Here is a 23587-nt window from a genome sequence, read left to right on the forward strand (position 1 = left end):
GTGGGAAAGATTGGTAAGGCCACATGAGTGGACGATGAGGTGGGCTTGGGCTTTGATATATGAGCAAATGAAAATTTACTTTCATTGAATTTGACATCCTTTGAGATGTACATACGGCCCAGGGGAATGTTGTAGCAAGCTTTTGTGGCTAGGACTATGTCCAAAAAAAACGTAGGGAACTGATTGGTATGCAAACTTATGTGAATTGGATGGAGAGGTTAATGGCTAGCATTCAGTACCAAAGACATAAATTAATATAATCAAGATTTTTGGTATGTAAAAGTAAGTGAGGAGACAAATTTTTTAGAGAAGATAAAGGTAAGAGATTAAAGAGATACACGGCATGAATAAAAGCATAAGTCCAAAATGTGAAAGGAATTGATACATGAGCTAGAAGTGCCAACTCAGTATCAACTATATGGAGATGCTTTCTCTCAACAATATTGTTTTGAGTGTGTGTGAACATGTAACACGATGCTTTATTCCACATGATGCTCAATAATCTGAAAATGGTCTAAACTCACCCCCCTCCCCCAAATCGGGTTGTAATTGTTTGATTTTGGTATCGAATTGAAGTTCAATTTGAGCTTTAAATTTAACGAATATATCAAATGCTTGAGACTTATTCTTAAGAGGAAATAACCAAGTATATCGAGAAAAGTCATCAACAAAACTAATATAATATTTAAATCCATCATGAGATACATGTGGTTAAGGCCCCCATAAGTCTGAGAAAATAAGATGAAATGGTGCAGTAGATCAGTTTAGCCGTGAGTGAGCTGGGACTCTATGAGATTTTTCCATTGCACATGCATCAAAAAATAAAGGTAACATAGAGGTGTCATATTGTAGATTGTGATGATTAAGTATTGATTGAACTAGCTTGATAGATGGGTGGTCGAGTTGAGAGTGCCAACGAAGAACTGAAAGTGAGCTGGTTTGAGTTGATGGAGGTGCGGACGGAGAGAATGAGTATAGTCCATGATTTGTTATCCCTTGAAGGAGGATTGTTCCTGACTTGCAGTCCTTGATGCAAAAACAATCAGAGAAAAATTCAAATGAGACGTTGTTATCAACACAGAATTTTCAGACTGAAATCATTTTTTTTATTTTTTTACAGAGGGGACACAAAGAATTTTCTCGAGAGTAAAAGTAGAGGGAGGTAAAAGGAGGGAGGCAGAACCAGTGTGGGATATAGGTATGGGTGACCCATCACAAACTCAGAGCTGTTCATCGCCATGATACTCAAAAGCATGCAAATTCAAGTTAGCTAAATCACTTGTGATGTGATTGGTAGCTACAGTATCCAAGTACCAGTTTGTATCAGATGAATAATTGAATAAGAAATTTGTTGAAGCTGGTGGTGAGGTTGTGTAAGCCTAGTTGAAGCGGTAGAGACAGGAAAGTGCAGAGTGGCCTTGGCGATTGCACACTTGACAGATCAGAGAATTGTTGGTGGAAGAGGAAAAATTATTTCCATTGTTACTTGAGAAGGGACCTTGACCACGTTGGGAGTTATAATGGCCACCACCATGGCCACGATAATTATTGCGACCACCTCAAGGTCCTCGGCCACGTTAAGCAAAATGGTATTTTGTAGTAAAGTTGGCTGAAGTTTCACTATGAAATAGCTAGGTATCTGAGTGGTGAAGCATGCGAGCTTCATGAGCTAAAAGGTGGCATATAATTCTTTAGGTGATATTGGTTCAATACGGGTAGTGACTGAGGTAACAAGAGCATCGTAGTCATTGCCAAGTCCAGGAAGCAAGTATGGCAGAAACTCAGAAGGAGGAAGTGGGTGACCTGCAGCTACCATGGCATTTGCCAGAGTTTTTGTTCAACGAAAGTAAGTGGAGACTGAATCTGAACCCTTCTTTAAGGAGGCAAGCTGTAGCTGGGTTTGGACTACACGAGCTTGCGAACCAGAGGCAAAAGAGGACTCAAGAGAGAGCTATACAGCTCAAGCAATCTTACAACCAACACCTTGGGCGATAAGTGGTTCTGAAAGGGAAGAAATTAGGGCAGACATTACCATTTGATCAGTTTGAAGCCATGAATCATAGGCTGGACTTGGGGTGGAATTAAGGAGTTTGGGTTTTGGAGGAGGGCAGGTGCCATTTACATATTTGTAGAGACGCTGCCCACGAAGATATGGAACTAATTGTACATTCCATAAGAGATAGTTTTCGGGTGCAAGCTTAACTGTAATGGCGTGGGAAAGATTTGGATGAGGATGAAGAAGAGCAGGAGAGGGAGAAGAAGAAGAATCAGATAATGCAGCCATGGACGTTTGTCCTATACAAGCACTGGTACCATGCTAAACAAAATGTGTTCTATATATTTCCCTTGATAAATCAATATTACAGACAATGCCTTTTATAGGTGCATGCTAACAACCTTGTACAGAGAATAGAATATTCTAGGCTGGAAAAAGGTAAAGTTTGTTACACAAGGTAGAGTAGGGATGTGCATGGATGTACTGCTTTCTCTCAGTTGCGTGACTGCATTGCAGTGCTAAAGCCGTGATGGTTTTGAGCTGGTATTTGGTGCAGTGACTGTTTTAGTCTTGACAAATCTCAACTCATTTCATCTCGTCTCATATGTGAAAATAAACAAAACCTAAGTTACCAATATAATATTTGCAACTAAATTAAAAGTATGAAACTATAATATAATATCTATTGATTCCACTAAATTAAAAGCTCATAATTTTAAATTAATCAAAGTTTTTTTAGGAGGAGAAATTTTTGTATATAAAATGATATACTAAATATTCTACAGGGCTAATGAAAACGTACATCGTATGATGGTTTATCAATGTCATCTTTTTTACGTGTTTACAAAGAGAAAATCTGGAGACCAGCCCATCTGGTTATCTCTGAAAACCAGCCCTCCAATTAGAATGTGACACGTCAGCATATTAGCACCATTTCCATGCATCCCACTACCCCCACTAATATGATATTTGGGATATTAAACATGGATTCACAATCCCCATAACTGCAGATTTGGTGGTTTCTTAAGATTTTTCGATTTGGACTAAACAAACCCTAAATGGCGTGCATTAAGTGAGAAATTAAAGTCCTCCATAAAATCGATCTTCTTTACTTGGGGTTTCAGGTTTGACTTAGTTTCCCAGAAACTTAAATTGCCAAGAACATGTTTTGTTTTTAAGAAATGCAGAGACGATCGAAAAGTCCATTTCGAACAAGAAAGTTGTAAAAAAAATCTCTTATTCCATAAATAGTATCGTTTGATCTCTTTTCTGATTACAAAGAAAAATTAGGGTTCAGAAATTAGAGAGAGAAATGTATGGATGAAAGAGGTGATGCTGATAAACTGGATGAAATCTTGCTTCCAAGGTTTCAATTCCATCCAACTGACGAGGAGCTTGTTGGATTTTATCTGAAGAGAAAGATTCAGCAGCGGCCTCTCTCTATCGAGCTCATCAAGCAACTGGATATCTATAAATTTGATCCATGCCTTCCAAGTAAGATCAATCAACTAAACTCTTCAAAGCTTGTGACGCTACTGTTATTCATGATTTTGTTTACCTAGTTTTCAAACTCGAGCTAGCATGCAAAGATCAAGAAACTCATTAATATTCTATTTTTTTATTTTTTCTAATCCATCTTTGAGCTTGGAACGCATTCAATGCAAGGGGAAGGGGAAGAGGACGTAATCAGCAAATTTCCTTCTATTGTACTACACACAATCCATCTTACATGTAGCCAATGTTTTTTGCCCAACAGCAATAGGACTATTGCAAAGCGTTTCCGTTTACAAATATTGGATTCACATTAAAATAAGCAAACGGACGTTATTTTATTTAAATCACATTATTCTAAAACATTAACAAGAATATAATTTGTAATTGATATTAAAAAAAAAAAAAAAAAACACTCACACACGATCAAATCATTGATGTTTGCAAATGGTCCAATAACGAGCGGAAATAAAAGAGTATGATGCTTTTCTGTGTTAAAATACTCCCCCAACTACAACAATTATTTGGTTTTCTGATTGGAGGAATAAAGTGACAAAAGAAAAATAACGATGGAAATCAAGGGTCGGATAAAGTGGAGATTCGTAGGTGGACCGACCAAAAAATAAAATAAAATAAAGTAGGGTCTAGACTCTATCCGCATAGAAGATGTTACTGAAAATTTAGAAAATATTTGTGAAAATATTTAAAAACAAAATGTACAATACTTGTGTAGATGCTGCTGCAAAAGGCTCAAATCCAAAATAACATCTCCAAGCAATCAATTCATAATATATATAAGAAAAATAATATATATAGAATAATCTACACACTTCTTTTTTAAAAAAATAAATATGAGTAAGAAAATCTAAAATCTATATAAAAAATATTTTATTTTAAAAATTAACTTCAATTTAAAAAAAAAATTACACAAAATTTACACTTTCTAAAACATTAGTTAACATTTTTTTAAAGGAAAATAATATCATTCATTCCTTTATCAAGATAAACTTATATTTATGATCGGATACATGTAGTTATATTCTCATATCAACTATTTGGAGTTCCACTAGTACGTTATTGGACTGGTCTAGACTTCATTGCTTCTAATATTCTTTACAGACAAACGTCCAAAAGACAACACTATACCTAAATAGAAACTCAAACTCAACCTCCATAAAAAGGGAAGACTCAATCTCTACAGATAAACTATCCAAGAGACAAATTTATTTTTTATTTTTACTATACAATAAGAAAAATAAGAACGAAAAATGATGGATTATAGATTGGGTCAATTTCGGTAGACTTTGACGGAGCGTAAAAATAATAAATTTGTCTCTTTTCAGCCACAAAAGTCAAATCTGAAAAGATTTGTTGATGAGGATTTTGGTGATCCGGCATGTGAGGACCACACTGTTGTGAGCGACGCATGAGGACTATACACGGTGATTTCAGTAAAACCACCACTATCTTTCAAATAATTTGTGACATATGAGTCTTCTTATCCTGCGCATATCTCTCGAGAGTTATCAAAAAATTATAAATCTGACTTTTTTTACTTTGAAAAAAGAAAAATAAATTAAGAAATGAGAAAAAGAAAGGGTGGAAGAAGAGCATAAGGAGAAATGAGGGAAGGAAGGAGGAAGGGCAAAATGCTCAACATTATTTAACATTATTCTATATATAAACAACATCAAATTTTATAAAAAACTATACAATATGTAATCGTGCTACCCATCCCACACTTCAATTTTTGCTTCCAGCATCACTTAAGCCTGCCCTCTTTATCAACACTTTTTTTTTTCTTTTTAAATACATGCTCATCAATTGACGTGCAAGAAGCAAAAGGTGAAGTGCAAAACCCACCCACCCACCCACTTTTATTTCCACCCCCAAGCAGTAACCCGACCCATTTACAGATGGCCCTCCACACAGGTCAAACCCCATTTCAAAAGTCAACCCGAGTTCCAGAAGATCTCAGCCGTTCATCACAACAGACCAAATTATTGGTTATCCACGGTTGAGACTATCCCAAAGCGATGCGCAGTGTCTCCTAGCGAACCCAACCTTTCTCGTCTCCAAATCGTATGCCACCTCGAACCCCTGCTGCTGGTAGTTCCCTAGCGTGGCCCCGGGCCCACCACTCAACTCCTCCTCATCTCCACCGTTCATCAACATCAAACACCCCACCTTCCTCTTCTTGTCACCGTCCACAAACTCGTAGAAATAATTCCTCCGAGGCAACACCACACTGGATTTGTTCCCCACAAAGTGAAGCACCACGGCTGGCACATTCACTACCTTGTCATAGTAATAACAAGGCGCGAGACCGGTCTTCTCCTCCACCTTACTCGCCCGCTCGTGAACACGCCCCACTCGGCGCTCGAACTCGTTCACCACCGAACCGTACAAAATCGCCGGCAACATCGTGAATGTTGTCCCAGAATCCACCACCATCCCGCCGCTCCCTCTCCTGTCGATTCGTTTCAGTGTCTCCGGGGCTTGAATAGTCCTCTTTCCGACGGAGATTCCCTCGAGTCCGACGCAGTAGAAGTAGGGGTGTTTCGGGTTCTCGAGCATGGACGTGTACACGAACCCGGTTCGATCGTTGCCCAAGTCCTTTTCCTCCTCGTCGTAGCGACCGAGGATGAGTGGACTCGGGCGGCGAACTCGGTCTTGGTCGAAGGAATGAGAGACCAGGCAGTAGGAGAATCGGTTGCCCAGCTGCGGGGAGAAGCTGGCGAGCTGGGCAGGTAAAGAAAGCAAGCCACGGCCAAAGCCAGCGACCCCAATGGGCTCACCAAGGGTTGTGTGGGCGCACCCGAAAGTGAAATTTGGAAGGAACAGAGAAGGATGAGCTGAGGTGGGTATGGACAAGCTATCTTTGTAAAGCCGAGCGATTAAGCTTCCATCGCCGTAGGCATAGTAAAAAGGTGGGCAGGAAAAGGAGGAGCAGTCAGAAATTTCAATGGATTCTAAAGGACAGCGGGAAATGGCACAGAGGTCGGAGGAGGAGAGGGAGGAGTGGGCAGCGGAGCAAGCAGGTGACTTGCATGAAACAGTGGCGTTTTTGTGTATTTTGGGTAGGGGAGTGGCGGTAGAGGGGTCGTACTTACCTTCGCAGAGAATGCATTCGAAGGGGGAACAGGGGAACCAGACAAGATCGGAACCTGTATCCATGTAGAGAGAGATGGGTTGGGGAGGGTTGGAACCCACAGTGAAGGAGAGGGTATAGTCGCTGCCCGGAGAAAGCGGGAGAGAGACTTGGCGGCGCTGGTGGTGGCCGTGGAAACGCGTGGCTGAGCGGGTGGACGTGGATTTGAGGAGGTGGTGGGTACTGTTGAATTGGGTCTTGGACAGGGAGTGGGTTAGAGGTAAAAGCACAATACCTGAGAACGAAACAGAGAAGCTTGAAATACAGAGTATCAAACAGAGGAAAAAAACTGAAGAAGCCATGAGTTAAATTCAGAACCAAGAACCGAACTATGCCAGTAACGTTAAAGACTTTCGGAAGAGAGAGGTTGACTTCAATCAGAAAGTGCGAGACAGAGAGAGAGAAGCCCGAGGATGGATTTTATAAAAGGAGGGTTGGGAGGGTGGATAGCCAGGACTGGGAGAGAACCAAGGTTCTGGTTTGTTGCGCACGGCAGGCTTATTTGAGGCGAAGTGTTAAACGTTTCAATGCACTGAGCAGTCATAATTATCACGAGATTTTATTTATTTGAATTTTGAGATGACTTGAAATAATTTGAGTGAAATGAAATATTATTAAGATATTATTTTTTTAATAATATTATTATTTTAAAATTTAAAAAAATTAAATTATTTATTATATTTTATATAAAAATTTAATAAAATTATAATGATAAGATGAAATGAATTGAATTAAGTTTAAAATCGTTTAAATGGGACTAGGTGAGTGATTCCTGGGGCAGCACATTGTAATTGTGACTTGTCACCTCAGCACTTCTTGGCTAAAGCTTCTGAAGTAACTTAAATCCCACTTTTCATTATATTTTTAATATAATTTTATTCAGTTCTATTTCAATATTGAGATTTTACTTAAAGTTGGTATCAAAGATTCATTGTACAGCATTATTTTTGTCTATTAAATTTTTTTTTTTTTTCTCTTTTGGTCTTGACAACCCTCTTTTTTAACATTGGGCGGTTAATACAACAGGAGATATGGTAAACAAAACGTTTACAGGCCTAAAGTTAAGTCAAGCTTAGGCACTAAGCTATTTGGATAAACTAAAGTTGGTTCAAACATCTAGTCGGCAGGTTAGAGTAGGAAGTAAAACTTGTAGAAGGGCCCTTCCCAAACACACTTGAAAATAAAGAAAGGCTCCTAAAATCTTTTTAATCATCTCGAATTAGCCATGATTAATTGGTAAAACATTGCATTAAACTTTGGAAAGAAATAAGCACAGCTAGGTTCAGCTAATTAAGAACAACAGTACAGATATATGCCGTTAAAAAGGGGCCAGCAATAAGGCCCGTTTGTTTTTACAAAACTTATCAACTTATTTCATCTCATTATTATAATTTTTTTAAATTTTTATATAAAATATAATAAAAATTTATATTAAAAAAATATTTTATTCAAACTTTCAATAAAACATATCATCTCATCTGAATTGTATAAGCAAACATCTCTTGTTCAGAATCCAAGAACTATCACCTATTCAATACGTTGCTTCCAAAACTCCACAACCCTTCAATCAATGCGGTAGCTCTTGGATTATTCTTAGGGGAAAGAAATTGCAGTTTTCTTCAGTTGGAAACTCTTTTTTATTTTTTATTTTTAAAAAATCTAATTAAATAAAGTTGACCCCAGCTGGAGAAAAAAATCTGTGTCTCTTGACCGCCATTCATCTCTGTTCTTCATTTTCTTCATTAAAAGTGGCATAAAGGGGAGACTCTTATTTTGTCCAAAAAAATGGAAAATGGGGTCCCTTCTTGGGTCTAATTTTGCGGAAGAGTTAGGAAATGTTTGGATTTAAAGATGACTTGAGATGATTTGAGATAGATTGTGAATAGTAATGAGATGAGTTGTGAATAGTAGTGAGATTTGTGAGTTAAAGTTGCTGAATAGTAATAAATAGTAGTGAGATGAGTTGAGATGAGTTGAGATGACTTACGAATCCAAACAAGCCACTCAACAATGGCAACAATAAAGAGTGCGCGGACCTCCGCCAAGGAGGAATGGTCCACTGAATCCATCCATCTTGATATTGCTCTCCTCCCTTCATCTCTTCGTGCACATCGATAGAAAATCCAGTCCCATATATACGCGTAGAGTGCCTTTAAAGTTACTGAAGATCGACATAAATGCATTAGAAAAGTATTCTTTTGACCCTTCATCAACACTTCCCTCTGAGAAAATCTCCTCCTAAAGCTACTCTCAATCTCTGTGATCTGATAATTACATGGTGTTTGTGATTGCAACTAAGGATTCTATGAGTGTTTTAGATAATTTGTGTTTATTTGTGAATAATAGTGAGTTAAAATGTTTGATTGAGTTTTGTAAGTCCTATTGAGATATGTTTAAATGTATAAAATATGTTAATATATGTTTAACTTTTTATGGGAAGTCGAAAAATAGTAGATCATATCAATGATTGATTTGTTGTAGTGATGTAATAATAATAAAAGCTTTATCAATAAACAATATTAAGTTTAGATAAAAATAAAATAAAATTATTTCAAATGAAATAAGTTGTGTGTTTAGATGGAGAATATATTTATTCGTATAAAACTATATCAAATTATCTGAGATCACCTTAGCACCCAAATAAATCCTAACTCGTCTCTAATAATTTAGTCAGAAACGATGACTTCATTTATTTTCACAATTATTCACATCTTATTTTATTATTACAATTTTTTTAAATTTTAAAATAAAATTAATATTAAAAAAATATATTCTAATAATATTTTATTTAACTTTCAATTTTTATATTAACTAATCTCATTTGTAAAAATAAACGAGATTAAATCTCGTATATTCTCGTAATGGAAAAAAAGAATCTAATTTTGAATTGTAAAAAAAAAAATTATTTATAATTTTAGATATATAAATCTCGTGTATTAGTTTTTCTAAAAATATAAGTAAATTTATAATTAAAAAAAAATTATTTTTTTAATAATGAGTCTAATTTTTTTAAATACATACGCAACATAAAATTATATGTACCGTTGGTCTATCAGAACATGAAACGCAGAAAAGGCCGGAGGTTAGATGGGGGTGGCGGCATCGTGAGCTGGCCTTAAAACCCTTGTAGTTCGAGCCGAAGTGGCACTTCTTTGTGGGCCCCAATTTGACGTGGCCCCCCAAGGATTAGGTTAGGTCCTCTCGGACTCCCCTGCTTTATTTTGTTTTTACAATTCTTTTTTAATTTATTTAATTATTATAATTTTTTAAAATTTTTATATAAAATAAAATAAATAATTTAATTTTTAAATTAAATTAATTGATATGTCTTATTTTAGATAATTAATTTATAAAATTATTTGATAAAATTAAGACTAACAATAATTGTTGAAAAAATGGTCGTTCAAAACATAACTATTCTTATATTTTTTTAAACTATATTATTATTATTTATAAATTATTTATTATTACTGTTTATAAATCATTTGAGGTATTTTCAAACAGAGCCTTAAAACGATCGTGTCTCCTTCTCGCCACAATTCCGGATAAATTTCTATGGACGGCCAGAAGAAAGGCGGGCTTGGTGGAGAGAGGCATTCGACCAAAACAGCTTAAAGCCTTAAAACCAACCCCATCGTGGTTTGTTCATAGTACATACGCCAAATACAGCTGTATGTAATAAGCAGTGAACTTAAGACCAATATGCTTGAAAAGGACCTCGATCGTCTCGTCTCGTCTCTCCCGGCCATGCCTCCTCGATGACGTTAATCCAATCATGGGACTGCCATCCCTACAGTAATTGGAAGTCCAAGTTGTTAATGTCCTATTCTTTAGTCATTTTCATGCTATTGCAGGTGCCAGCTATTCAAGTCTTTCGCTCACCCAACTTTGCACTAAATAAATATAAATCAAAATAATATATTTGATAATTCATATTACAGAACATAATTGGTATTATTTATATCTAATATTATTTATTTTAATGTTTTTCTGGCCAACCAAACTACATGAGGGTTTGAAAAATTGCTATTTCAGAACATAATCGGTATTGTGTCTCATTCTATCTGGTAGGATTAGTAGTCAGATAAAGAATTAAGGATCTTTTGAAGCATGCATGTTTTGTATGAGTATAATGCCTTGTAATCCATTAGAGATAATCCATAATAAAGCCAAAGAGTGGGTGTGTGATGTGATCAATCGAAGACTAATTAGTGATTCAATAATGGTGTGGACAAAATTCATTGTCTGATTAAATCCTTCTATGGATTGATATGGAAGTTCAATGTTCAATTAAAGGTCATGGCTACATTTTATTGTGTGGACCGAAATTCATATCTGACATATCAACTACTCCGTTATCGACCTTGTCATCTGTAAATTTTGTGGGAGCTTTTTGTGTGTCTCTGTGTGTGTGTGTTTTTTTTTGTTAGAAGCAAATCTCAATCATTGCATGGATAGTAGGGAGTCAACAGCTTACCCGAAACTTTTGTTCTTCTTAAATACGTACAAAACGCAATAAAATTGCATGTTGACCTATCAAACATAAGACCCTATTCGCATCTTGTGCGTGTAGTTTATTATTTTGTCATTATTTTTCACATAATTTTTATTATTTTTATTATTATTTACTGTTATTTAATATTTTACTGTTACTTTTTTACTAGGGGTATGCAACTAGGCTATTTTCTTTTTTCCGGTCCAGTCCAAAATCCAAAAATCTAAGTGAATCCAATTGGATCCGATTCGGTAAGATGAAACTAGATTCGGTATGGACCCGGTTACGAATCTGGTTATGTAACCGGTTATCCGTAACCGGGCTTTATCTTAAAAAAAATATACAAAAACAATTCAATTTTTTTAAATCTCAAAATAAAAATAATATTTAAAAATATATTCTAATAATATAATTTTATAATATTTTTATTCAGTTTTTTATCTCTTCTCTCTCAAAACTTCATAAAATATATTAACTCAAATCATTTATTACTATTCACAAATTATTTCACTACTTTTAACAAATCATCTCATCTCATTTTACTATCCAAATTAGATAATCCCATCTCAATATCCAAAACCACAACTTAAGAGCAATGTTTTGCTAAAATCTTAACATTAATCATGCATGCATGCAATACATTTCTGTTTTTTCTTTTTCTTTGAAGCTGCCTTAGATTTAACCTATTTGTTACCCAAATATACTGTCTTCATAAGGCTCATTTTCAAAAACTTCTTGAGTACTTGTTCTGACACATCGAAGTCGTATATATATATATATATATATATATATATATATACATACCAACATTAATTAACATGCATGCACAAGTGATTGTCCAATTCAAGACTATTGGAAATTATTGGCATATTTTTCACTAATTCTGTGATAAATTAATGTTTGGAGTAGTATTTCCCACAGTTAATCTTAATTTATGGTTCTTGATATACATGCTCTTAATTTATTACCAACTAAGTAATTATTAAGTAAACTGAAACAATCAGTTTGGATAAGTTTATATTGGAGGTATATAGTATTGAGTATTACATCTTGATATTGTTGTGATATATTATTATTTATTTTATTTTTTGTAAATTGATGTTTTGCATTGTGATGTAAACAATAATGTAATATGTAGTATGCATGCATTGTGTGTGTTGATGTATTATTATTTATTTTGTATAAAAAAAAACAAAAAGGCTTATAAATAAATAAAAAAGCCTTTTGAATTGTTAAAAAGATTTTTAAAAAAAACCTTTTAAAAAGTGTTCAATTTTTTTTTTTTAAAAAAAATCTATGTAATAAACATGATATCCGATTTTTATTTTTTAAAAAAAAGTACTATAAAAACATTTTTAAAAGTCTTAAAAAGTCATTTTAAAGAAAAAACAAAAAATATAATAAACCCTGATATGTGGACTTACATCCAAATATCTGAGTTTACATCTGGTTATTGCCCAGATTTTTTTCGGACGGATAACCACTCGGACCCGGATTTGGTTATGGCGGAATATCTAAATCCGGTTCTACACTCCTATTTTTTATTACTATTTACAAAATATCTGAGATCACCTTATTATTCCAAACACAATCTAAGGCTTCGTTTGGAATCACAACTCCTCTCAACTCATCTCAATTCATCATCACAACTTTTTCAAATCCCAATACAAAATATAATAAATAATTCAACTTTTTCAAATTCCAAAATAATAATAATAATAATAAATAATATTATAACAATATTTTATTATCTCAACTCACTTCAACATCCAAACGCAACCTAAATCTTTATCACTTGAGAGTTATTACACCTATCATGTCAAGGAAGAAGCTACTCGGAGATTAATTTTTTTTTTTAAAAACATATAAGGGTGATGTAATTAATAACACTCTACAGAACACATGGCATGAGAGGTACGTACATGGAACTGAAATTATCTATGAAACTTCTACTAAAAATAAGTTATTTTTTAAATCCAAAACAAAAACTATGACCCCTCTGGATAAAAATTTCCCTGCCCATATCGTTAGGTGTGGATTTTCAGCACAGGTTTCATTTTTGGCTTTGCATAGAACTATCATGATGGACAAACATCACGTAACGTCGTAAACACGCGTGGTCGTACAATCATAAGCATTGAAGAGAGCAACAAGATGGGGGGCGGGGGGGACTCTGTAAAGACAATGGCCGGTGGATACTGGATAGAACTTCTAGACTGCATTTAAATGTTAAGTTGAATTTAATTTTTTATAAATAGTAATAAATTAAATAATAAAAAAATTATTTAAAATTTATCTAAATTGAATTTAAAGTATATTTAAATATTAAGATAAATTTAATAATTTTTATAGAAATTAAAAAAAATTATATATCTCACGTATAAAAATGTGTTAAATTGAAAAAAAATTATGAATCTAACGTATAAAAATGCAATCTTATTATACAAGATGCATGTCAGCAGATCTCTTGTGTTGATTTGCATGAGGCTTGCTCACTTGCATATGGTCCTCAACTTTTCTCCTAAATGTTAAATCTACTGAGAAGTTGAGAACAATAAGCAACTCTGAACAAAGCCTGGTTTGTGAAGGAACTACTTCACAAACATCCATCCCATAACTCGGCAGGATTAGGAGAGATGGGCACAAACCAAAAGCAGATTGTCTTGTTCTCTTTCTTACACGCAGCTGGCTACACATGCCACTTCCCTATCCTAGAAACTGTATATCAATGGCCACAAATCCTACTAATGTTTAGATAAAGATGCCTCTGTCTAGATGTTTCTCAATGAAAGATAGGAAATTAGTAGGCATCATCGATACTACTAACTCGATCTGTTCTTTGCTCATCTATATAAACGAACCTCAGAGAACACTCCTATAAGCCAATCAAAAGAATATTAAAATTCAGTATTCGGGATAAAATTTTCACAAGGAATTGTTTCATTGATATTCATTGATCAGTAATTTTAATTTAATTAATCCTAAATCATGCTGGTATTTATCAGACAAAACAAATGTTGTCTAAACTTAAAACGACAGTGACCAAGTTGATTTCATACTTTTGTTTTTTGGGAGAGAAGATTTCACAGTATAACAGGAGATCAGGTACTCTTTAAGGAAAACTGCACCTCACGAACTTCAACATAACACAACATTGCAACAAGACAGAAAATTACATTAGAATGTATACCGAAGCTTATTGGCGAAATCCAAATCTTTGCTTTGCTTTGTATAATGGACCCAAATTATGAGTGAATCAAACTTTTGAAATAACAGGTGGCAAAGGCTTTAGCTTCTCCAATAACTTCTCAGCTTCAAGAAATCCAATTGACCCCAGAGACAAGAATTTTATACTTTTCCATCTGTTCAAGCTCGTCAAGAATAAAAGGTATGTCTGCAACCTTAAAGAACAATAATATCAACTGATTAAATTAATATAGAGCACCAAAGAAATACCACAAAACTAACCTCGGTGTGTAGGGTAGCGCCAGACAGTGAAGGTGTAGATGATTAATAGAGTTTAAAGGAGGCTGATGAAAGCCAAATCTGTCATGAGAGAGGATCTTGTTCTCGTAAACAAACTTAAATGCAAAACTATGGCTATAAAAGAAGTAGAGTTGTTTGAGCACATCAAAAGATAAAATTTTAAAGGTCTATTTGAGAAGCCTCCAACTAGGCTCCATATAAAAAACACCAATCTTGAGCAACCTTTCACTCAGCTTGACTCAACTTTTAAAAAGAATCAATCTGCTCAAGCTCCGGTGGCCATATGTTTATTCAAAGACTTGCTCAAGACAACTCAAAAGATAAATGAGCAGATATTGAGCACACCAATACTCAACTTGATCAAGCCCATTCAAAGCCCTATGCAAAATATTTGTAAAATGACATAAAATGCAATTCAGGTTACCGTTTGATTTTAGGACTGTTTGTGGCAAATTACTTGTCTAATAAGTGTTGCTAATTGCCAGCAGCCACCCCTTTGGCACCATCTTTATGATGTGAGAAGTTAATCTAAACATTGCCTATCGAGTAATTATTTTAAGTGCTTTCGACATGAGCTACTTGCTGGTGACAAATCCATGATAGCTTCAATGTTTGAAAACACTTCAGTGCATGCTAAAGATTCCTAACTCCTAACTATGCATTTACGCTTAGTCTGATCTAAAAGAGTGTGCTGACTAACATGGAGAGGATTCTGTGCCTGGATCCAGTTTTAAATGTGCATGTTCATTGTATAAGGCAAAAATATTTGTTAATGTAAAATAAGTGTGTTGGCATATTCATGTGACAACATGTGTTAAATTGTGTTGTAACAGTGTTAAGTGGGATAAAGTGAAAAAGGATAGGATAGAAGTTAGCTCAACATGGCTGGAGCGAAGCTCATATAGAGAGTTTCCTCGACATGGCGCTCGAGTGCACATTCATACAGAGAGTTTACTTAACACCCGCTTGACATACCACTCGAGCGGTAACCCATATAGAGAGTTCACTAGACACCCGCTAGACTCATGGCTTGAGCAAATCTTGGATATAACATGTGCTCGAGTGAATGTTAAAAAATGACTTTGACTAGGGTTTCAGCGCCGTGTTTCATTGTGGCTATAAAAGAAAACTTCAGCCCAGTTCAAATGTGTGGAGATACAGAGATACATAGCAGAAATAGAGGGCCTTTTAAGAATACTTGAGAGAAATACCATTCCACATCCAAAGCTCATTTCTCTGGAAAAATATATTTCTATCTTACTGCACTTAAGATCAAACATTGTTGAGTTCATTGGCGTGGATGAGTTCGTTGGCCATAACGGATTCCGGAGCTGCCATTGAAGCAAAGATCGAGAGGTTCTCGTGGGGTTCTTGTGGTGAAGCTATAGAAAGGTCGGAGTTCCGGAACTGCATGCGTGCAGAGACAAGTGGGTCACTTGTATGTTGCAAGCTAGATTTAGCTACTACAAGGGTCTTGTGAGTGTTTCTAAATTGTTGTAACAAACTAAATTTCTATAGTGAATTTTAGGTGGTGACTCACTGACTTACACTCAGAATGGTTTTAAATTTTGAAGACATTCTTCAAATAAGTTTCCACTACGTGACCAAATTGTTGTGTTGATTATTTTTATGTAAATTGTTTTATTGATTGACTGCTTATTTGACAACATTTTTAAATAGTGCAGTAAAATTGAATTACACCTATTCACCACCCTCTAGGTGTTATATTGGGTTAGAACTACTGATTTTTCAATATTTATATGGTATTTAGAAGTATGATGTATTCTGAATTATCATATCTTTTAAGACTCTGTCACCAGAAAAATTAATTTTTCTTGTAGTGCTCTCACTTGCTTGTTCCCAGATTAATTCTTCATGCATGCTCTTATTCAAATCAATTGACCCCAAATATAGTCTATAATTAATGATACAAATGCTACAATCAAAACTTAAAAGCAAACACAGATAATTAATGTAGCCCAAATTACAAGCAAATACATGGACATCTATGTCAATCACTGGTCAGTGTTTATATTAAATACTACTGATAATATGAATTCCACCAAAATATTAGCAGAACAAAACAACATCGAAGAAACAACAGATAAACAGTAGAAACAATTGAACAAAAATATAAATAAACTGATACATCCAAGGTTTCAGATCTGCAATATTTCTGAAAGCTTTATCTTTAATGAATAATCTTTAATTAAAAGAAGAGTTTACTGAATATATTCTTCATACACAAAAGACAATACCTGTACTATGTGCTCTGAGGTGCATCTCGGCTCAATAGCATTTGCTTAACCTCTAACATGTGACTTACTAGATAAAATAGAAAACAAAACATTAGAATGAAAAATGACATTGTATCAGGAGGAAGGAAATGTTCAAGAGGATGAAGATGTTCAAGAGCCCGCACAGTTGCAATTTTGTCGGCTTATTTTTTTTTGTTTTTTGTTGTTTCAGGATTTGCTGTAGTCTCTTACTTCCTCATATTGTAGTTTAATTTTATTTTGCCCATAAAAATTAGGAACGCCGTCGTTGGCCATTCCTCACGAGTCACGGTGTCACACCATGTCTCTGAACCCATTTTCATGGCCTCTCTAATCCCCAAAACCCTAATTCCCATTCGGTCCCTTCGACCGCTCACTCGCTTTAAGGCCACGGCCACCCGCGCCATGAGCTCCGGGTCGACCCAGCGCGTCTTCCAGCTCAAACTCGATCCGCTCACCGGCAACTCAGAATGGGTTGTCATCGAAGACCAGGACCAAGAAGAACAAGTCTCAGAGATCCCACACAAACCCCTTTTGGGCACCACATCGTATTTAGACATGCTCAATGACTCTCCAAGAAACAGAGCCTTCCGCCAAGCTATAGACAAGACAGTAACCAAGCCTTGTCATGTACTCGACATCGGGTATTTTTCCGACAGTTTCACGTGTTCTTTTTCTCATTGGCCCAAATCTCTCTCTGAAGTTTTGTGCTTTTATGGTTATGGTACGATGACTGTGCAGTGCTGGAACTGGATTGCTGTCAATGATGGCTGCACGGGCAATGGGGTCCAGTGACTCGACGGGAAACGAGGGAATGGTAACGGCATGCGAGTCTTACCTGCCAATGGTGAAGTTGATGCGCAAAGTTGCGCGTCTCAATGGGATGGAAAGAAAGATTAAGGTTATCAACAAGCGCTCTGACGAGCTCAAAGTTGGCGTGGATATTCCTTCACGCGCAGATATTCTTGTGGGTATCATTATATTTCTCTTATTTTCTTCGAGCTTGACCTCTTTTAATATTCGCTTAGAAGCTATCTTTGATGTTGAAAAACCAAGCTGCACTGTCATAACTTATAACGGCTCATAAGTGAGTCTAGGTTTTTTTACTGAAAACTGAAAAACCATTGCCGCAAGCCACAGTCGACTGTATAAAGATTGAATTTTTGGATTTCACCAATGTTGCTGTTTTGAGCAGACACTACTTCGGTTGGTTCCTTATTTCATTGGGTCTTTTGGTCTGTAACTGCAGGTTAGTGAGATACTAGATTCGGAATTACTGGGTGAAGGGCTAATACCAACTCTACAACATGCGCATGACGAGCTCTTGGTGGAAAATCCACAAACAGTGCCCTATCGAGCAATTACCTATGGCCAGGTGTTAGCAAATGCCTTTTACTTTTACATTTATGTTGGTATTTGTGAAGATTGGCTACCAGTTACTTTGTGTGTCTTTCTTCTGATTTTCTACTCTTAACTTATCTCCATGTGCGTTAATTGATCTTTTGGTGCCTCATATAAACTTTTGGGTTACTAGGGACTTAGGTAGGTTTGGGAGGTGAGATGAGAATTTTGTGTTTTGTTTTGAAGTTTAAAATATTAAGTTTTAATATTATTATTGTTTTGGGATTTGAAAAATGTGTATTGGGATTTGAAAAAGTTGAATTGTTTATTATATTTTGTATGGGGATTTGAAAAAGGTGTAATGATGAGATGAGATGAGATGAGAATTTTGTGTTTTGGTTTTGGCCCCAAACCTGCCCTCGTAATTTTGTTCCACTAATTGGTAGCAAAAACTTATGCTATCTATTAGCTTATATATTTATTTTTCATTTTCTAGACTGAAATGGTATTCACCTATGGCTTCAGGGCTAACAATGGTTGATTGCTTTTGCTCCTGTCTTGTTGTAATCTCCAGTTGGTTGAAAGCACGTTTCTGTGGAAGCTGCATGATTTACAAAATAATGAAGCAGAAGCATGTGATGGCATTCATCTTGTTCCAAGTGGGTTGGGTAGCATTTTAGGTGTAAAACCACAACAATATGCCATGCACTGTGATGCAATAAAAGATGAAATAAAGCTGGTAATGACATCAATTACTCTTCAAAGCTATCTTGAAAATTATGTGAATAATCCTTACTTAAATTAAGATTCATCCAGCTGTCAGAACCCTTCAAAATTTTTGAATTTGATTTTTGGAAACGGCCAGACAGTCATCGAGAATGTGAGCTGCACATAAAGGCAACTAATGATGGTAGAGTCAATGCTGTAGTTTCATGGTACACATCTGTGTTGTAATATTAGTTTTCTGGAAAGGTATCTTTAACATGGTGGTTCTGAAAACTCTCCGTGGCTGTGTATTCAGGTGGACACTTCAGCTTGATTGTGAAGGAAACTTCTTTTATTCTACTGCCCCCGGATGGATAAGTTCGTCAATTGATGCTGGTGGGTTATTTACAAAATTCTCTTAGGAGTGGAAGCATTTTCATTCTACTTTCTGTTAACTTCTTACGGTGTCTATGAAGTTAGGCTACTTGATAAAGAAGTGTATTTTAAGAGACCTAGACAATCCTAATGGATATTTCTGGTCTAAGTTTCAATTGTATGAGATATAGTATTTGATCAAGAAACTTTGCTGTAGATATCTCTTTAGATTTTCAGAATCAATATTTACCCAATGTTGGTTGCTTCCATGTTTTTCAGGAACTATGTTGATTATAAGCTACATAGCTAGCCTTTTTGTTAGAAAATGCTTAAGAAAGTTACCTATACAATGAAAGTTTATCATACAAGTTTAATTGTATGGGATTGTTTCATGCCTGATGCTGCTTTCAGATTCACCCTTAAAAATTCATTACTACACCTATGGCTTTCAATCATGAGTTCCTTAGAAAAAACTTTGTTGTTCATGCTGATTTGATGTTTGAAGATGTTTTGATGCACTTATAAAAAAAAGAAGATGTTTTGATGCTTCCCCAGGTTCAAGGCATTGGTGTGATCATTGGAAGCAGTGTGTTTGGTTTGTTCCAGGCAAAGGTATCTCCGTTTTCAGGGATGAAGAGGTTTATTTGCATGCCGTTCATTCTGATACTAGCATCTCGTATAATCTTAAGACCCAAGCCTCTAGAACTGAGGGTACGCAGTATGGCTTTGACCCTTGGGATTTGCAACTCATACTATCACCAGAAAGAATAGCGATATATGGAGACAATGAATGGAGGCATTCCATGTTAAAAACACTAAGAAATGCTGTAAGATCTCTCTCTCTCTCTCACATGCACATGCATCTGCACAAACTTCTCATCCTTGTTCTATTTGTGCACATCTGCATCTTTGATTTCTTTTAAAATCAGAGGTACTCATTACAGTTACAGGAAAGAGTTAATTCACTCTGCATTGTTGCGGATGATAGTGTTTTCTTAACTCTTCTCATTGCACATCTTTCAAGAACATCACACGTAATATCAATGTTTCCGGGACTGCGAAACAAGGGTGCCCAATATTTGCAAGCTGTTGCCAATGCAAATGGTTTTTCAATTGATCATGTGACAGTTCTTGAAAAGAGGAAAACATATTTGACTCTGGATGATACACATCAGAGAAAGGTAATTTTATTCTAATCCATCTCAGATATCTCTTCGACATGTTTTTGAAATTTTACTTCCTTTCCTTTCCTTTTCTTTTTCCCCTCATGTTTGGGTCCTTTGGGATTGAACAATCGGTTTGAGTTGTCAAACCTTATGGTCATATGCAGTTCGATATTATTGTTTTATTCATAAGAAAATGCGGTTCAATATTATTTGAAGTAGCAGTAGAGCTTTGGTTGAGCATGACATTTGTCCACTTTTCTTTGTTAAATCAAGTTTTTTTTATATAAATTACTACAGGCAAGTGTTAACCTTATTTATAAGTACAAACTAGGATTAACCAATTATAATTTGTTTTTTCTCAGCTTACTAACTACATTTGATCGCTAACAATTTGTTATGATGTACTTGGTCTGCAGGTTGATCTTTTGATTGGAGAACCCTTCTATTATGGACTTGATGGCATGCTTCCATGGCAGAACCTGCGGTTTTGGTAAATGGAATTCCTACTTGACCTTGCAGTATTCTATACTCTACTGATTATCTATGTGACTATGCCATGTGGACCCTGGTGGCAATTGGCAGTTAGTTTTAGACTCTAGTAAACATAGCTTCTTAGAGTCTATGTGCATGTTGTATGTGTTAAGTGAAGGTGTTCTATTGATAGTTCAAATATAGACAAATTTCCTTTTTCTTTTTTGTTTTTTAATTCCTTTTTGTTTTGGTTTGGGTTTGGGTTTAAGGAAGGAAAGGACTGTACTTGATCGTGTCCTCTCTGAAGATGTACTGATAATGCCTTGTAAAGGAATACTGAAAGCTTGTGCAATGTCTCTCCCTGTAAGTTAGTGTTTTACTTGTTTCATCATCTCTTATTTGTTTAAACCTATTAACCGATTATTTTGTGAAGATTATATGATTGGAAAAATTTTGTTCAGGATCTTTGGAACAGTCGTCGCTGCTTGAGTAAGATTGAAGGTTTTGATCATTCACTTGTAAATACAACGTTAGGGGCATGTGGTGAATTACCTGCACCAGATGAGGGCCCCTGCTTGCCTTTTTATGTCTGGCAGTGTGGCGAAAGTAAGGTAATCTATATACATGACTTCATATCTTACAAATGTAATATTTTCTTAGGCAGAAGAAAACAAATTTCATTCTGGATGAAAACAATATCATGGAAACTAATGAGGTTGGATAAAAATATTCCAGGAACTCGGACAGAAATTTAAAGTCATGGAATTTGATTTTTCAAAACCAATTGCACCCTGTTATGGGAAAGCCCAGGTATTCCAATTGCACCTTGTAAACAATGTGGCATTAGTCTTCAACACAGTTAGTTGCATCATCTGGTGGCTAACATCAGTGACAAGTAGTTCCTGTTCTGCCCAATAAAAATCCTTCTAAGTGTTGTATGCTGGTTTATATTCCATAATTTAGCTGCAAAGCATGTGGGATATGTTGCATGGTCTGTATTAAGGCATCATACATTGTGAACCATTGCCTTGTTGTTTGAGCACCAATGATGGTTTAATCTGTAGCTGTGAAATACATATTCATTGGTATATGTCATGTTCACCAAATTTGCATTACTGTTTTTGAGCACCAGTTAAAGTCCCATGGCCGGTTGTTATGGGGCTAATCTTTTGCTCATTATATGCCCATTGTCGCACTAAAAATTACTGAACTTGCCATCATTTCCCATTAGAAAACTCTTTAAATTTATGAAATTCACTTTGTAGAAATCAAAATGGTCGTAGCTGTATTGTGTGAATCAATAATAACATGAAGAGCTGTAATTTCAGGTGGATTTTACTGAGTCTGGGATTTGCCATGGCTTCGCACTATGGATTGATTGGGTGATGGATTCAGAGAATTCCACTGTGGTATCTACAGGGCCAGGTATGGTTTACTTTCATGTTGAAGTGATTAAATGGTAACGTTGTAGTTTCCATTTCCCACTTCATCTTTGTAAAAAACCTTTAATAAGTAGCACCTCCTGCTTGTATTTCTTATGTCACATGTTGATACAGATAAGAGATATTGGAAACAAGGAGTAAAGCTTCTAGCGCATCCTGTTGCGGTTGGAATCAATGAATCAAGAAATGTAGGTGAACATACTTCCATGGTATTTGAGGCATCTTTCGACCCATCCAATGGCGAACTCATAATCAGACATGACTTCCTATGATATCTGCATTTGTTACCATTTGGACTTTTAGATAATGGGCATGTCTTAAAAATAATAGCTAATTAATATATCCATGGAAAAATCCTCATTGCAATGTATTTTAGAGTTTTCATGGAATTCATGCAATAAGACATGGTTTGTTGTTTTTAAGCGTATCCATTCTTTAAGATAAGGTTTATTGTTAGATTTGTGATTTTGGGGTGCAAAAGTTTGATAGGACAGCAAGTCCCTCAATTTTAGATAGAGCATATCTTGTAAATAATATGAGTTCATTAGATGGAGCATCTATAGATCTGGTGAGAAGATCGAAAAGAGAGAGGTAAAGATGAGCTTATTTTGATATGGGATGGAAATTATACAACTAACTTTCCATATTAAGGTCTCGTCTGAATACGGAAACCATTTCACCTTATCTTATCTTATCTCATCATTACATTTTTCTTAAATTTTAACACTATAATAAATAATTCAATTTTTTTATATCTAAAAATAATAATAATATTAAAAATTAATATTCTAATAATATTTTATTCAACTCATTTAAAATCATCTCATCTCACTATCCAAACAAACTCTAAAAGTCTTCAAAGGGGCATTTATTCTCACCGGGCATTTATTCTCAGGAAATCAGAGGCCGTTTTGGAACTATTTCTTTCTATGGAGCCATTGCTTTACTTTTAGCTTATCGACTACTATTCGAGTGACCGATTAAATCATTCTCTGACCACTATCAAGGAAGGGGCTTCTGTTTTCTTTTCGTTTTTAGTCCCTGGGCTTGTTAAAAGAGTGCAATTGGCGGGCCTTCTCTCTAGCGTGATTAGGCTTGAGAATGACGAAGGCGTTTGAATAACAAGATATTCTTATATATTCTCAAAATTTATCATAATTTTAATCTCAAACATTCCTCTTAACATAAAATA

The 23587-nt window shown here is 35.4% G+C and overlaps 2 protein-coding genes across 3 annotated transcripts; one reads left to right on the forward strand and one right to left on the reverse strand.

Annotated features, from left to right (window-relative positions):
* Positions 1–5357: 5357 nt before the first annotated feature.
* LOC109011632 (probable aspartyl protease At4g16563) lies at positions 5358–7119 on the reverse strand. Its single transcript, XM_018992921.2, has one exon. It carries the CDS (start codon positions 6938–6940, stop codon positions 5495–5497), a length of 1446 nt encoding a protein of 481 aa, XP_018848466.1. The 5' UTR covers positions 6941–7119; the 3' UTR covers positions 5358–5494.
* A 9889-nt stretch (positions 7120–17008) lies between these two features.
* LOC109011641 (protein arginine N-methyltransferase 1.6) lies at positions 17009–22812 on the forward strand. Of its 2 annotated transcripts, none has more exons than XM_018992930.2 (14): positions 17009–17539; positions 17637–17862; positions 18145–18270; positions 18811–18975; positions 19053–19171; positions 19258–19337; positions 19872–20143; positions 20246–20497; positions 20899–20972; positions 21223–21316; positions 21415–21564; positions 21689–21763; positions 22282–22378; positions 22510–22812. In XM_018992930.2, the coding sequence occupies exons 1-14, from the start codon at positions 17217–17219 to the stop codon at positions 22665–22667; spliced, it is 2211 nt and encodes a 736-aa protein (XP_018848475.1). In that variant the 5' UTR covers positions 17009–17216; the 3' UTR covers positions 22668–22812. The 2 variants fall into 2 exon arrangements, with proteins under 2 accessions (XP_018848475.1, XP_018848483.1); XM_018992938.2 differs by having other exon boundaries at positions 20261–20497.
* The last annotated feature ends 775 nt before the right edge of the window (positions 22813–23587 follow it).

Source organism: Juglans regia, chromosome 2 (genome assembly GCF_001411555.2).
Source record: "Juglans regia cultivar Chandler chromosome 2, Walnut 2.0, whole genome shotgun sequence".
NCBI classification, from domain to species: domain Eukaryota; kingdom Viridiplantae; phylum Streptophyta; class Magnoliopsida; order Fagales; family Juglandaceae; genus Juglans; species Juglans regia.